General features: G+C 37.5%; 4 protein-coding genes across 4 annotated transcripts; all 4 read right to left on the reverse strand.

Moving 5' to 3' along the window:
• Window positions 1–883: 883 nt before the first annotated feature.
• PHYBLDRAFT_142643 (hypothetical protein) lies at window positions 884–2748 on the reverse strand (the record flags this gene model as incomplete). Its single annotated transcript, XM_018430848.1, has 8 exons — window positions 884–1165; window positions 1437–1559; window positions 1671–1706; window positions 1751–1846; window positions 1932–2009; window positions 2125–2300; window positions 2526–2592; window positions 2686–2748. 8 exons carry the CDS (start codon window positions 2746–2748, stop codon window positions 884–886), a joined length of 921 nt encoding a protein of 306 aa, XP_018295170.1.
• A 922-nt stretch (window positions 2749–3670) lies between these two features.
• On the reverse strand, window positions 3671–4210 carry PHYBLDRAFT_142644 (hypothetical protein; the record flags this gene model as incomplete). The annotated part of the gene is made up of 1 exon (XM_018430849.1): window positions 3671–4210. The coding sequence occupies one exon, from the start codon at window positions 4208–4210 to the stop codon at window positions 3671–3673; it is 540 nt and encodes a 179-aa protein (XP_018295171.1).
• Window positions 4211–5040: 830 nt separating this feature from the next.
• Window positions 5041–6680, reverse strand: PHYBLDRAFT_131874 (Serine/Threonine kinase CK1; the record flags this gene model as incomplete). The annotated part of the gene is made up of 5 exons (XM_018429448.1): window positions 6441–6680; window positions 6177–6359; window positions 5949–6025; window positions 5496–5724; window positions 5041–5393 (listed from the first exon to the last, which is right to left on the reverse strand). The coding sequence occupies exons 1-5, from the start codon at window positions 6514–6516 to the stop codon at window positions 5041–5043; spliced, it is 918 nt and encodes a 305-aa protein (XP_018295172.1). The 5' UTR covers window positions 6517–6680.
• Window positions 6681–7088: 408 nt separating this feature from the next.
• PHYBLDRAFT_23131 (hypothetical protein) lies at window positions 7089–11516 on the reverse strand (the record flags this gene model as incomplete). Its single annotated transcript, XM_018439795.1, has 5 exons — window positions 7089–7214; window positions 7293–8521; window positions 8639–9206; window positions 9270–9641; window positions 9867–11516. The coding sequence occupies 5 exons, from the start codon at window positions 11514–11516 to the stop codon at window positions 7089–7091; spliced, it is 3945 nt and encodes a 1314-aa protein (XP_018295173.1).
• Between the last annotated feature and the right edge of the window lie 777 nt (window positions 11517–12293).

Here is a 12293-nt window from a genome sequence, read left to right on the forward strand (position 1 = left end):
TGTATATATACACACACACACATACACATACAGATACGGATATACATACATATACACATACACATACACACGATACAGAAAGAGACATAGTGTATTATATGAGTTATTATCCAATGTCCAGATTATACTTGATAAATATAATAAACTAAAAACATAAACAGATTATCCGCACAATGCAAACAAGACATGAAAATATGTATATATGTATATATTATGTATCTATGTATCTAATTTACTAAAAACAAAAATCAAAAAAAAAACAGATAACAATAATAGGTTGGTGGAATTTACTGAACATCAAAATAAAATAAAAAATAAGGAGGAGGGGTACGTTTCATACAATTGTCAAACAACTCCTCAATTATCTCTCTCTCTCTCTTTTTTACAATCACCATTTTATTGTTTAAATTTCCTATTTAAAAAATAAATAAGAAGAAGATAAAGAAGAAGATAAAGAGATAGATGTATATACCTGGGTTTGTAGATATATAGATAGGTAGATAGGTAGATAGGTAGGTAAATTGATAGGCAGATTGATAGACAGGTAGATAGATACACATTTAATTTTCTTGGAGGTGAAATATATATATATATATATATATATAATGTAAAGGAAAAGAGATAAAGAGAGCAGAGAAGGGAAGGGTAAAGGGGAGGGGGAGAAGGGGGGGGGGGGGGGGGGATTTGAGTACCTCATTTCTTCCAACCGTGGGCCAATTCTCTCTTTCTTTCACTATCATTTCTAAAAGGTAATTTGTATTTGCAATTTCCCTCTTATAATTGCTTTTTTTTTCTTATTTTTTTTACGAGTTTTATCCATTTCGTCCATTTGCATATAATTTTTGTTTGTTTCTTAAAAAAATGGAACTACTACTTGCTCTGTTCAAACATATCTCGCGTGTCGAGGAGACCGAGAGCGAGATCGTCTTGGTGGCATGTCTTCATAGTCACGGCGAGATCGTCTACTGTATCTCTCCACCTCACGATCCCAATCATCCTCATTACCCCGTCTGCTGTCTCGGCTACGGCGGTTGTCCTCTCTGTAGCCTCCTCGATCGCGATCAGAATTTCGACGATCTCTTTCCCTACCTACGTCTCGACGATCTCGGTAGTCAAAGCGTGCACGAGAGAAGTCTCTGTTGTCTCGTCCAAAAGATTTGTTCTGCTGGGTTGTAAAACATAAAAGAGTTTAATATTTAAAAAGATACATTTACCTTTCAACCTTTCTTTCTTTCTTTCTTTTGTTTCGTTTTGTATTGCATTGTATTATATTGCATTGATTTGTATCACATTACATTGTATTGTACCAAATAACAAAGTAAAGCAAAGTAAAACAAGACAAGACAAAACAAGACAAAGCAATCCAAAGCAAGATAAAACACCCTTCGAACAAATCTATTTGTCACAAAAAGTAAAATAGATCTCATAAAACGTACCTTCATTTGATCGAGCGTTTCACGAATCTTAAGATATCCTTGATGCTGCTTACCCTGATAGTGAGCCTCCAAACGGTCCGACGAGTCATTAGTAACCAGGAAAGCACCACAGACTTGGCAAACCTAAAATAGATAGACAGACGTCAGAAATACAATTCTTTTTTCTACCTTCGATGAAACCAAGATATCATTTGCCGTATTTCTCTCTCTCTATATTTTCTTTATTGTCATTACCTCCATGCGCTTCTCCGATTTATTGTAATCTTCGTTCTGCATATCTGTTAGTCCATGTTCACAGTTACTATTCGACTTACATCTCTCGTGGCCTGAAGTTCACCCTGAAGGTTCTCAACTTCTTCTGTCAGATCAGCTGCTTCTTGGACACGGCCTTCTTCACCGGCTTCCTCAATCTATGTAAACACATAAAACATGTCAAAAAAAAACAAAAACCAAACAAATAATAATAATAATTGATTTTGTTTAAATATTTCTTACCTTTTGGAGCAATTCTTTGATCTTAACATCTAACAGCACAATCTTTTCCTCACGTTCTTCTTTTCGTGTCTCGGCTGACTAAAAGCAGGAAACAAAAATGAACTTTAGAAGAACAGTATAAAATAAAATATGCACACATGCCGATGACATATCCATTTGTTTTAAATATACATATACATATAGCATTACGTACCTTGTCGTCACTCTGGATATTCAGGCGACCTTTGCCGTTACGAATACGTCGAGTAAGATCGTTAACCAATTTGTTCAAATAATCGTAAAACTCCGCTTCGAAAGGATACTTGTGCTTGTCAGTCGCGTTTTGGTACCGTTCTTTTAAGCGATCATTGTGATGTTTGTCACATGGGCCTAATTAATTGATTGTACAGGTATGCATGTATGTATATATGGTTTTTTTGAAACATAAATAAATAGAAAGAAAGAGTAAGTACAAAGAAACATTAATAGAAGGTAGTAATAATAATAGTTGTCTTGCTTATGTTATTATTGTCTTTTTTTTGTAATGCTAATGTTGCATATCGTATCTTTTTACTTATTTGTATTTATATATATATATATATATATATTCTTTACCTAGATCAGACTTCGTGTTTGTAAACAATTGTGATGGGCAAAAGTCTACAAGGTAATGTTTGCATACCTAAATTATTTGTAATTGTTATTTTGTTAATAAATCATAAGATCGCCATGAGTAAATCTCTTGATTTGTAACTTAATTGCGCGTTATTCTTACACTATCATCCCAAAAGTCTTTATTGTCAACATCCACGTATTGGGACATTAACTCCTCGAGCATTGCTTTTTGGAAATCAGCTATAAGATTAAAGATTAGATTGTGAGCAATTATTTTTTTCTTTCTCAAAGATAAGATATATGTATTAATATGTATTTGAGTGCGTAGACAATACCCATTGTGTATAATCTCCTTTTTGATTAAATGAACAAATAAGAAGAAGAAGACGGAAGAAGAACAAAAAGTAAAATAAAAATAGCAAACTGTGTGTTTGAGACTAGCAAATCAAAATTCAAAAAAATAATAATAAAAATAATAAACCAATAGGTACGTTTTCTATCGTTTAAGCAGACATGTTACGTCACAGAAAAGTTCACTTTAGTTAAAAAAGAAGAAAAAAAAGAAAAATGATTGGCTCTGGTCCATACATCTATACTTTTTGTTCTTTTCAACCCCTTTTGTTTTTTTGCTTTTTTTTAAAAAATAAATAAATAAAAATAAAAGCTATTCGTTATTTATACGTATATAATCAAGAGTCTTTGATTGTTTAAAGAAGTATTTAAAGAGTTGGTAAATAGATTTGTCTATTTTAATTGTGTCTTTAAAGCACTTCAAAACATGAGTATGTACAGTGTGAGAAATGTCTTTTCGTAATAAAATGAAAATTGAGTTCAAAATTTTGTAGAGGATTCTTTTGGATTTGAAGCATAGTGCATATATACATATACATATATAGAAATGTAAAGATGTATGTGTAAAATCTACACAGAGATATATTCTATATACATATATAAAGCCTCTTTGTTTGTCCACCAGTGAGGGGTTTCCTTAATAAATGAACGGAATCAACCTACAAATATACATAAAGAAAATATTTGGGATATTAGTTTCTTTTTTCATCCATTAAATTAAAATAAATTAAATTATAAAATCCAAAAAAAAAGGAATAAAAATAAAAATAAAATTCTTGTGGTTCGATGTAGGTTTACTTGTAGGTTTCGTCTGCATATTGCTGATAATCCACGCCAAATACGTCCATCATCATTTGTTCCTCAGCCTGAATCCGTCGCACACACGAATACACCGCCACAATCAGCACCACTCCGAAAGAGAACCAGTTGGAGATTGCAAGGCCAAATCCAACCCAGGCCAACAAAAAGGCCATATAACCGGGATGACGGATTACTTTGTATGGTCCATCAATACAAATGTACTGATCATCAGTTGTTGCTACTGCTCTCAAGTAGAATGGATTCACGTGCATTGCCCAGCGTAACAATCCAATCCCACTCACAATCCAGCAAAGTCCCATCCAACCTATCCACTGAGGTGCACTTGCTAGGGTAATCAAGCACAGAAGAGGAGCAATGGCCAACACAACCAACCAAGTTAACCACAACAGATGCGTACTGCCACGATCATCTCCAGAAAGCTGAAGACCTGTAGTTGTCCGAGGAGATTCGTATCTGTGCTCGACCAGCACTAAACTCGCTACTAAGACGTAACCAAGAAGTATTGAAAGCATGTCGGATGTACATGTCAACACTTTGATTCCATACCCTTTTTTATTATTATTAGTATTATTATTATTATTTTATTTTTCTTCCGCTGTGACGCTTTGGATTAACCCTCGTCGCCTTTTACTTTTGAAGTACAGAGAACCTATCAATTGTGGACAAAAAGGCTTTGTACACATGGCAAACCAGGCCACGTCCACGTTTTAGTACCTCTGATTGTAATGATTCTCGAGTTGAAGTTGAAGTTGGGCTGAGCTGAGATGATGTAAAAAAAAATTGGTAAAAATAGAATATATATGTATGTATGCATGTGTGTGTATGTTTATATATATGTATATATGTATATAATGAAGAAAGAAGAAACAGAGGCAGAGGCAGAGGCAGAGACAGAGGCAGTAGTAGTAGTAGTAGTAGAAGAAAGAGAAAAAGGGGTTGTGGTATAGTATCTTTACGACAAATCGGAATAATCAAGATATTCAAGGTTTGGGATTGCCTTGCCTTGGTGTGAGTGCACGAAGACTAGGTAAGACAGCCTGTCTATTGGTTGTGCCCGTATTGAGAGCAATATTTCTTGTCTGTGATCGACGGTGAGTTGCAAGAACGGTTTCCCGGCGCTCTGACCCTTGTGTGGTAAGTGAGGGATCAACTCCATTGCTGCGAACGGCGGACTCTGTTGGGCCAAGCGAATTCGGGATATCACCAAGCAGTCCATTAGTTCTCTTTCTTGGTTCTAATTTAACTCCATTAACGGATTCACCTGAAGAAAGTGACAAGGATTGCTATATTATTATATAAAATTTAAGATTTGTTAGTGTGAATATTCATTTCTTTTTCAAAACTAAAAACCAAAACAAACAAACAAAAGTCGTACTGGCTTGGTTACTGTCCAGTCAAATACGTAGTCGTACGTAAAGCCTTCTCTCACAAAAAGATCCCGGAAAAGTCTACGCAAATAGCTATAATCTGGCTTGTCATCAAATCTCAAGGAGCGAGTGTAATTGAGGTATATGGAGAATTCACTCGAGAAATTACGGCACAAGAGTTCAGTTGGTGTCGACATCTTTTTTTCCATTATCTGTTCATATTTCTGCTTTTTAGTGGCCGCCTTGAGCCCTTGCCAGGGTAATGATCCACGCAAAAAATAGACTAGTAGATATCCTAATGACTCCAAATCATCTCTTCTTGATTGCTCTTCAATTTACAGAAAATTAAAAAGAAAAATAAATAAATAATAAATAAATAAATAAATATTGTATATACACATGCCAGTCAATATAAGAAATAATTATTTACCTACGCCCAGGTGGGTGTTTATACTTGCATAGCGGGCTGTTCCTGTCAGGTTCTTGTTATCTCGATATGGGATGTGTAGGTGATTTCGAGGATCACGATACTTCTTAGCTAATCCAAAATCGATTAAATTCACTTGATTTCCCCGTGTGCCAATTCCCATCAAGAAATTGTCAGGCTTAATATCTCGGTGGATGAAGTTTTTCAGATGAATGTATTCAATCCTACAGAGCTACACAATTTGAATATATATAAAGAAAAGATACAAATAAGACAAAACAGTCAATAAACTATACATTTCATTTGAAACAATTCATTTTCTATCAAATATCCGAGGTTAATTTGTGCAGATCTGTACTCTATATTAGTAATAAAAGCAACAGCACCAAGAGCTGTAGGTATATATATATATATATATATATATACAATAAAAAAAAGGTTAATTTGACCTTGTACCATTTGATCTGCTAACAATAAAGCTGTCTTGAGGCTGAATTTACGGTTGCAGAAATTAAACAGGTCTTCCAATGATGCTAAGATTTTTTTTGATGTTGTTGTTATAATTACGTGTGTGTGTTTGGGTGTGTTTTTTTAGAGATACATGGTTAGTCAATGTATACATACATATTCACATACACTCGCACAATGTTTTATATATTTTCTATTGTTTCATGTCACACTTACGTCCCAAGAGATCGATTACCATTGCATTGTAGTCACACTCTGTTCCAAACCATCGTACAAACGGAATCCCAACTCCCCCTGAAATGGCTTTGTACACCTTGGCTTCGTATTCCAGTTGAGGATGTTTAGCCTTGACGGACTCAAGTTTGATTGCGACCTTCTCATCAGTAATTATATTGGTGCCTTTATAAATATATATATTTATATGTATATGCATTACTGTAAATATTTTGCAGAATGTAAATTAAATATCAAGAATCTCACCAAGATGAATGTCGCCAAATGATCCTGATCCAATCTTTTTTCCAATCCGGTACTTGTCTCCAACTCTCATGTCCATTGTTTTATTTTGTTTTATCTTTTTTTTTTCTTGAAAAAAAAGAAGGGATGACGCTGGTTGTGAAATGAGGTAAGATTGAGGCGTAAACAGGGGTACTTTCTGCTTTGTGACAAAAGAACGGTTAGTGTAAAGAGACTAGTACAACTGAAACTGATGTGACAATATATCAAAGAGCAAGGGAAAGGGTTTGTGTGTGTTTGTGTGTGTGTGTGTGTGTGTATGTGTGCGTATGTGTATGTGTGTGTGTTTATTGTGCGTGATTTCTTGTGCTTCTTGTCCATAAAAAGGTGAAATTGAACTTATCCCTAATGAATCAGCTGACAAACACCATTGTACATCTTCACACACAAATATAAACACCAAACGAAATACAGGCATATAGGTTGATAGAGATAGAGAACATGCTGCGAATGTTCTTATAATATAGATGTTGATTTTTGATAGTCTTTTCACTAGTTTAATATGTACAAATATTCGTAAATAATAAAATAAATAAATAAAATAAATGAGAATACAAAGTGTGAGACAAACAAGGATTTAAACAACAACTATGAAACAGTGAGCTCCCTTGTTTAGTGAGCCTGCAAAGATTGTTCACGAACAAGTTGGCTGTAGACGCCTCCCAAATCCAACAAATCCCAGTGTGTTCCCTGCTCAACCACACGCCCATCTTTCACAACGCATATCAGATGAGCATTCTGTAAAACCAAAAAAAAAAAGGATTTAGAAACCAATCTATTCAAGCCAACTGCATCAATGTACATATTTTTTTATACCTGAATTGTTGACAGTCGGTGAGCAATCGTAATGGTAGTTCTGCCACCCTGAACCAGAATAGCATCAATGGCTTCCTGCACAACCTTTTCAGAGTCGCTGTCCAGTGCAGATGTTGCTTCGTCCAATAACAGTAGTCGAGGTTGTCTCATGAGAGCTCTAGCAATTGCAATCCGCTGCTTCTGTCCACCCGATAATTGGGATCCCTTGTCCCCAACTCGGGTGGCATACCCATCCGGAAGTCCGTTGATAAAATCATGGATATTTGATCCCTTGGCTGCAGCCTCAACATCTGCTTGAGATGGGATATTCCCACCACCATTGTTATTATTACCACTACTACTATCATCATCACATACACCAAACCTGATATTGTCACCAATCGAGTAATCGAATAACACCGGCTCTTGTCCAACCAAAGCCATGTGGCTGCGCAGGTTGTGGAGTTCAAAGGTTCGGACATCTTTGTCATCTAGACTCACTTTTCCACAAAATGGATCATACCATCGCTCCAGTAATCCAATCGTTGTAGACTTGCCACATCCTGAAGGACCCACCAGGGCAACCGTCTGGCCGGCCAGGGTATCCATGTTAAACTCACCCGAGAATATCTGATGATCAGGGCGAGTAGGGTAACTAAACCCAACATTCTCAAATCCAACATCACCTCTGATTGTACTCTGGCTAGGTTCGATCCCTTCAAGGTCCGGGTCGATAGTAGGGTGCCTTTCAATAATCTCAAAAGATGCAATAGCTGAGTACTTGGCTTTGGCATATGTAGATGCAAATACGCTTCCGCGGCCTACACTCCGAGCTGTAATCATAATTGCCGTCATCGAAATAAACATCTGGTTAAAGTCAATGTATTTTCCCATGATTAGCCGTACGCCAGCGTAAAAAGCCACCGCGTTAGTGTAAATCATGATCCCTTGTAAGAGAGCATATCCGATGGAGGATAGATATGCCTTGCGCATGGCAAGTCGATGAGGTCGTTCGGTAGCTTTATAGTACTTGTCCTCAAAGTATTTTTGTCGGTTCAGAGACACCACGGTACGGATTTCTTTAATAGCCTCACCAGCTACTTCGCCACTCTCCTGGTTTGCACGCTTAGTTTTGTCTTCAAATCCACGATGAATAAGGGATTCGTAATTTGTCGCAGAAATGATAAACGGAGCCATGCAAAGAATAATTAACGTCAGGAGCCAGCTGTTACTAAAAGCAATAATAAGACCTATTCCCACAAAACAAAACACATACACATACACATCAATTGTAGTTAATAAATCTATATCACTCTTACACATACACACACACACACACACACACTTAATTACTTTAAACTACTTACCAACTATTGCAGTTACAATCAACTGGGTAACATCTCCCCACACCATTGTAACCATTTCATTCACATTCTTTGCATCGATAGAGAGTTTGGAAGTTAATGCACCAACTGTATTGTCACTCTGATCAAAAAACCCGATCTCTTGCTTCATGTAGGCCCGAAATATCTCACTCCGAAGACGTTTTGTGTACCTTTCTCCTGCCAAGTTGAATATAGCCAATTGACCCCCATGGCCTACAAAGGCACCAATTCCAATAATAAAGAAGAAGAAGGCAAACAGGTTGGCTCCCTGGAACGGACCAGGTGCTATGGCAGCTACGTTATTAGGAGAAGTGATCAGGGTGATGACTTTCGAAAACGCCAACGCATAGCACGGAGATGTAGCCCCAGAAATGGCTGAGCACAGGAGACCGACTCCCAAGAGGGGCCACTCTGGTCGCATCTGTCGCACGACCTTGAGCATCGGTGCCCGTTGCTTCTTCATCTGCTTCTTTTTGTCGGCCATTTTTTTGAGTTTGAGTTCATAAGCGTCAATCTCCTTGTGCTGATCTGAGATTGGTGCATAACCATCCTTGTTTTCAGCTTGGACAACTGTGGCAGTAGGTGAAATGCTGGTGCCTTTCTGGATTGTAACCTGGAATGCCGAGTCTTGCTGTTGTTGCTTGTATTGCTCTTGCTGCTGATGAACCTCCTTTTTTTCTTGGTATAGTAATTCATTAGGGTCCTCAATCTCCTTTTCTAGGGCCGAAGGATGATGGTGCTGATCCACACGTTCTGTGGCGATGGCCTGTTTTGAAACTAGGTCGGCATAAATCCCACCCTTGTCAAGTAACTCCTCGTGAGTGCCCTGTTCAGCTAACTCGCCATGATCCATGACAACAATAAGGTCAGAGTTACGAATGGTCGATAGACGGTGAGCAATAACTATAGTAGTGCGATCCTTTGAAACTGCATCTAGAGCATGCTGTACTAATCTCTCAGATTGTGTATCTAGTGCAGAGGTTGCCTGGAATCAATATTGTGTTAATAAAAGTTTTTTTAAAAGCAATAACAATAACAATGGCTTATGCAGACTACGAAATATTTATGCAGACTAAATTAATAGATAGGTAGATAGAGGAGGATGAAGGGGTAAAGGGGATGGGATTAGTATCCCCCTTCTCTCTCTCTCTCTCTCTCTCTCTCTCTCTCTCTCTCTTTCTTCCTCTCTTTCTATTTATCCTTTACTCACCTCATCTAGTAATAAAATTGTTGGATTTTTTAGAATTGCGCGAGCAATGGCAATTCGCTGCTTCTGGCCTCCAGAAAGCATACCACCTTGCTCTCCAACTAATGTTTCATACCCTTGTGATAATTGTGTAATAAACGAGTGACAATTTGCTTTAATGCATGCCTCCTTGAGTTCTTGATCCGTTACTTGCTTGTAGGTTCCCATTATCAGGTTTTGGCGGATGCTCATGTTAAATAGAACCGGCTCTTGACTGACCACGCCAATATTTTGTCGGAGCCACATTGGATTGTATTCTCGAATATCATTTCCATCAAGTAATATCTGACCATCTACTGGATCGTAGAATCGTTGGAGAAGCTGAACAGATGTAGATTTTCCGGAACCAGAAGGTCCCACAAATGCAACTGTCATGCCTGGGCGAATGGTTAGGCTCAAATCTCTTAAGATTGTTTGATTTGGGCGAGTAGGATAGTGAAACAGAACATGCCGAAATTCAACTTTTCCTACTATACTATCAGGAGCTAATCCATCACTCTGGTCAGTGTCAATACTGGGAACACGATGTATTGTTTCAAATATACTGTAGGCCGCACCAGATGCACTAGATATTGATACAAGGCTGGTCGGTAACTGGATGAGTGCCATTGATCCCATCATCATTGAGAAAAATACAACCAAGACAGTCGACCCTTGTAATGTCCCTCGGACGACGAGCTGTGAGCCGTACCAGAGTGAAAGTCCATAAGAACAAAATAGTATGAACACGAACAAGCCGAAGAAGAAACCAACAACTTTTCCTCGGTTAACACCAGCGTGTTTAGCCTTGTCAAGCTCGACATCGTATCTTTCCGAAAATCGTTTCTGTAATGAGAATGCATAGACTGTACGGATTCCAGCAAATACTTGTTCGGCCACTGTGCCTGCATCAGCGTACGAAGCCTGAGCGTCCAATGTAAGTTTGGTTGTGTAGTAACCCAAGACTATGACAGATCCAAGCATAAGCGGAAGTATAGCTAGGATGATTACTGCAAGCTGCCAGCCTTTTGAGAAAGCAATCACAATACCACTCACAAACTGGGCAAAGCCTGTAATTAGATCACCAAATCTTTCAGAGATTCCGTCTTGGATTAATTGTGTATCTGATGCAAGTCGAGTTGTGAGCGATCCATCTCCAGCCTTGTCGAACCAGCTCATGTCTTGGCGAAGAATTGAGTGCATATATTTTTGCCGAATTCTACGGGTCTGGTTTTCGCCTGTGAATATCCAGCAAGCTCTGGCAATGTATGCCGCCACAAGAGAAGCGGTACCAATATAGACATACGTCAGGATCATTGGCATGGTTGCGTTTAAAAGATCTGTGGGGTTCGAGAGCTGTTCAGTCAGATTCGACACAAAACTGCCAAAGAATATAATGGATGCTGGCTGAATTGCACCGATACCGGCAGAGCAAATACATGCGATACAGATAAGAAATATATCTAGTGGGCTCGCAAACGAAAAGAGCTTGTAAACCGGGACAGCGGGCTTCTTCTTCTTCTTCTTTCGCTTTAGACGACTGAAAATCCGGGAAATATGGGATGGTGGGATTACTGGAGCGGTTGGGTTGTTGGATTGAAAAACATCTGCGGTGTCGTCTGTATCGCTCTCCATCGTATAAAGGGGTATATGTTTTGTGAATTGGAAAAGAGAAGACGTAGTAGTATTTTTCAAAGTACTAAACCACCTGGGAGTTTATGGGCTTTTTTTTTTTTAGATTGAGAAAATATTAATGCTTGGATCATCGATAGTTTGTAGGATTTCAATTCCTTTCGCAGAATCAATTTACGCATAAAATAGCAGAAACTATTTGATTTGTTTCAAAATATTAATATTGACTTCCGTGTTTATTGATTTTTATGTAATTTAACGTATTTTTATACTTCATTTTCTTTTATTTTGATGACTTACTAGTATTAAACGAATATACTCTTAATAAAACTTGCGTAAATTAAAAGAATAATGTCAAAAAAAGTCATTATAAGACGTTATATATCTGTATATTCCAATGCGACAGAATCAACAAAGAGCAAAAGCTGACTTTAGAAGTTATTTTAGACGCTTTTTATACCGTACTAATTCATGCAGTTGAATGTAGTAGATAGGTTGCTATATAGTCTTTTAAGCCATTGGCGTAGGGATATGCTAAATGGATTATCAAATTTGCAAAAAAAAATTAATCCCGACATTGATTTCGTTTTAAAGCTATTCGTTGAAGGTTTAACGGCTATCTAATCCCTTAAAGCTGAACCTTATCCTCTAAATTCCTCGAGACATACCTGCCTAATTTTTTTTCAAATATTACAACAGAAGTTCTGTAAAGACATTCCTGGCAAACATGTATAACAATGTCAGGCACGAATATAAATTAGTTTTTTTTGTAAAACTCAT

Source organism: Phycomyces blakesleeanus (genome assembly GCF_001638985.1).
Source record: "Phycomyces blakesleeanus NRRL 1555(-) unplaced genomic scaffold PHYBLscaffold_5, whole genome shotgun sequence".
Lineage (NCBI taxonomy): Eukaryota > Fungi > Mucoromycota > Mucoromycetes > Mucorales > Phycomycetaceae > Phycomyces > Phycomyces blakesleeanus.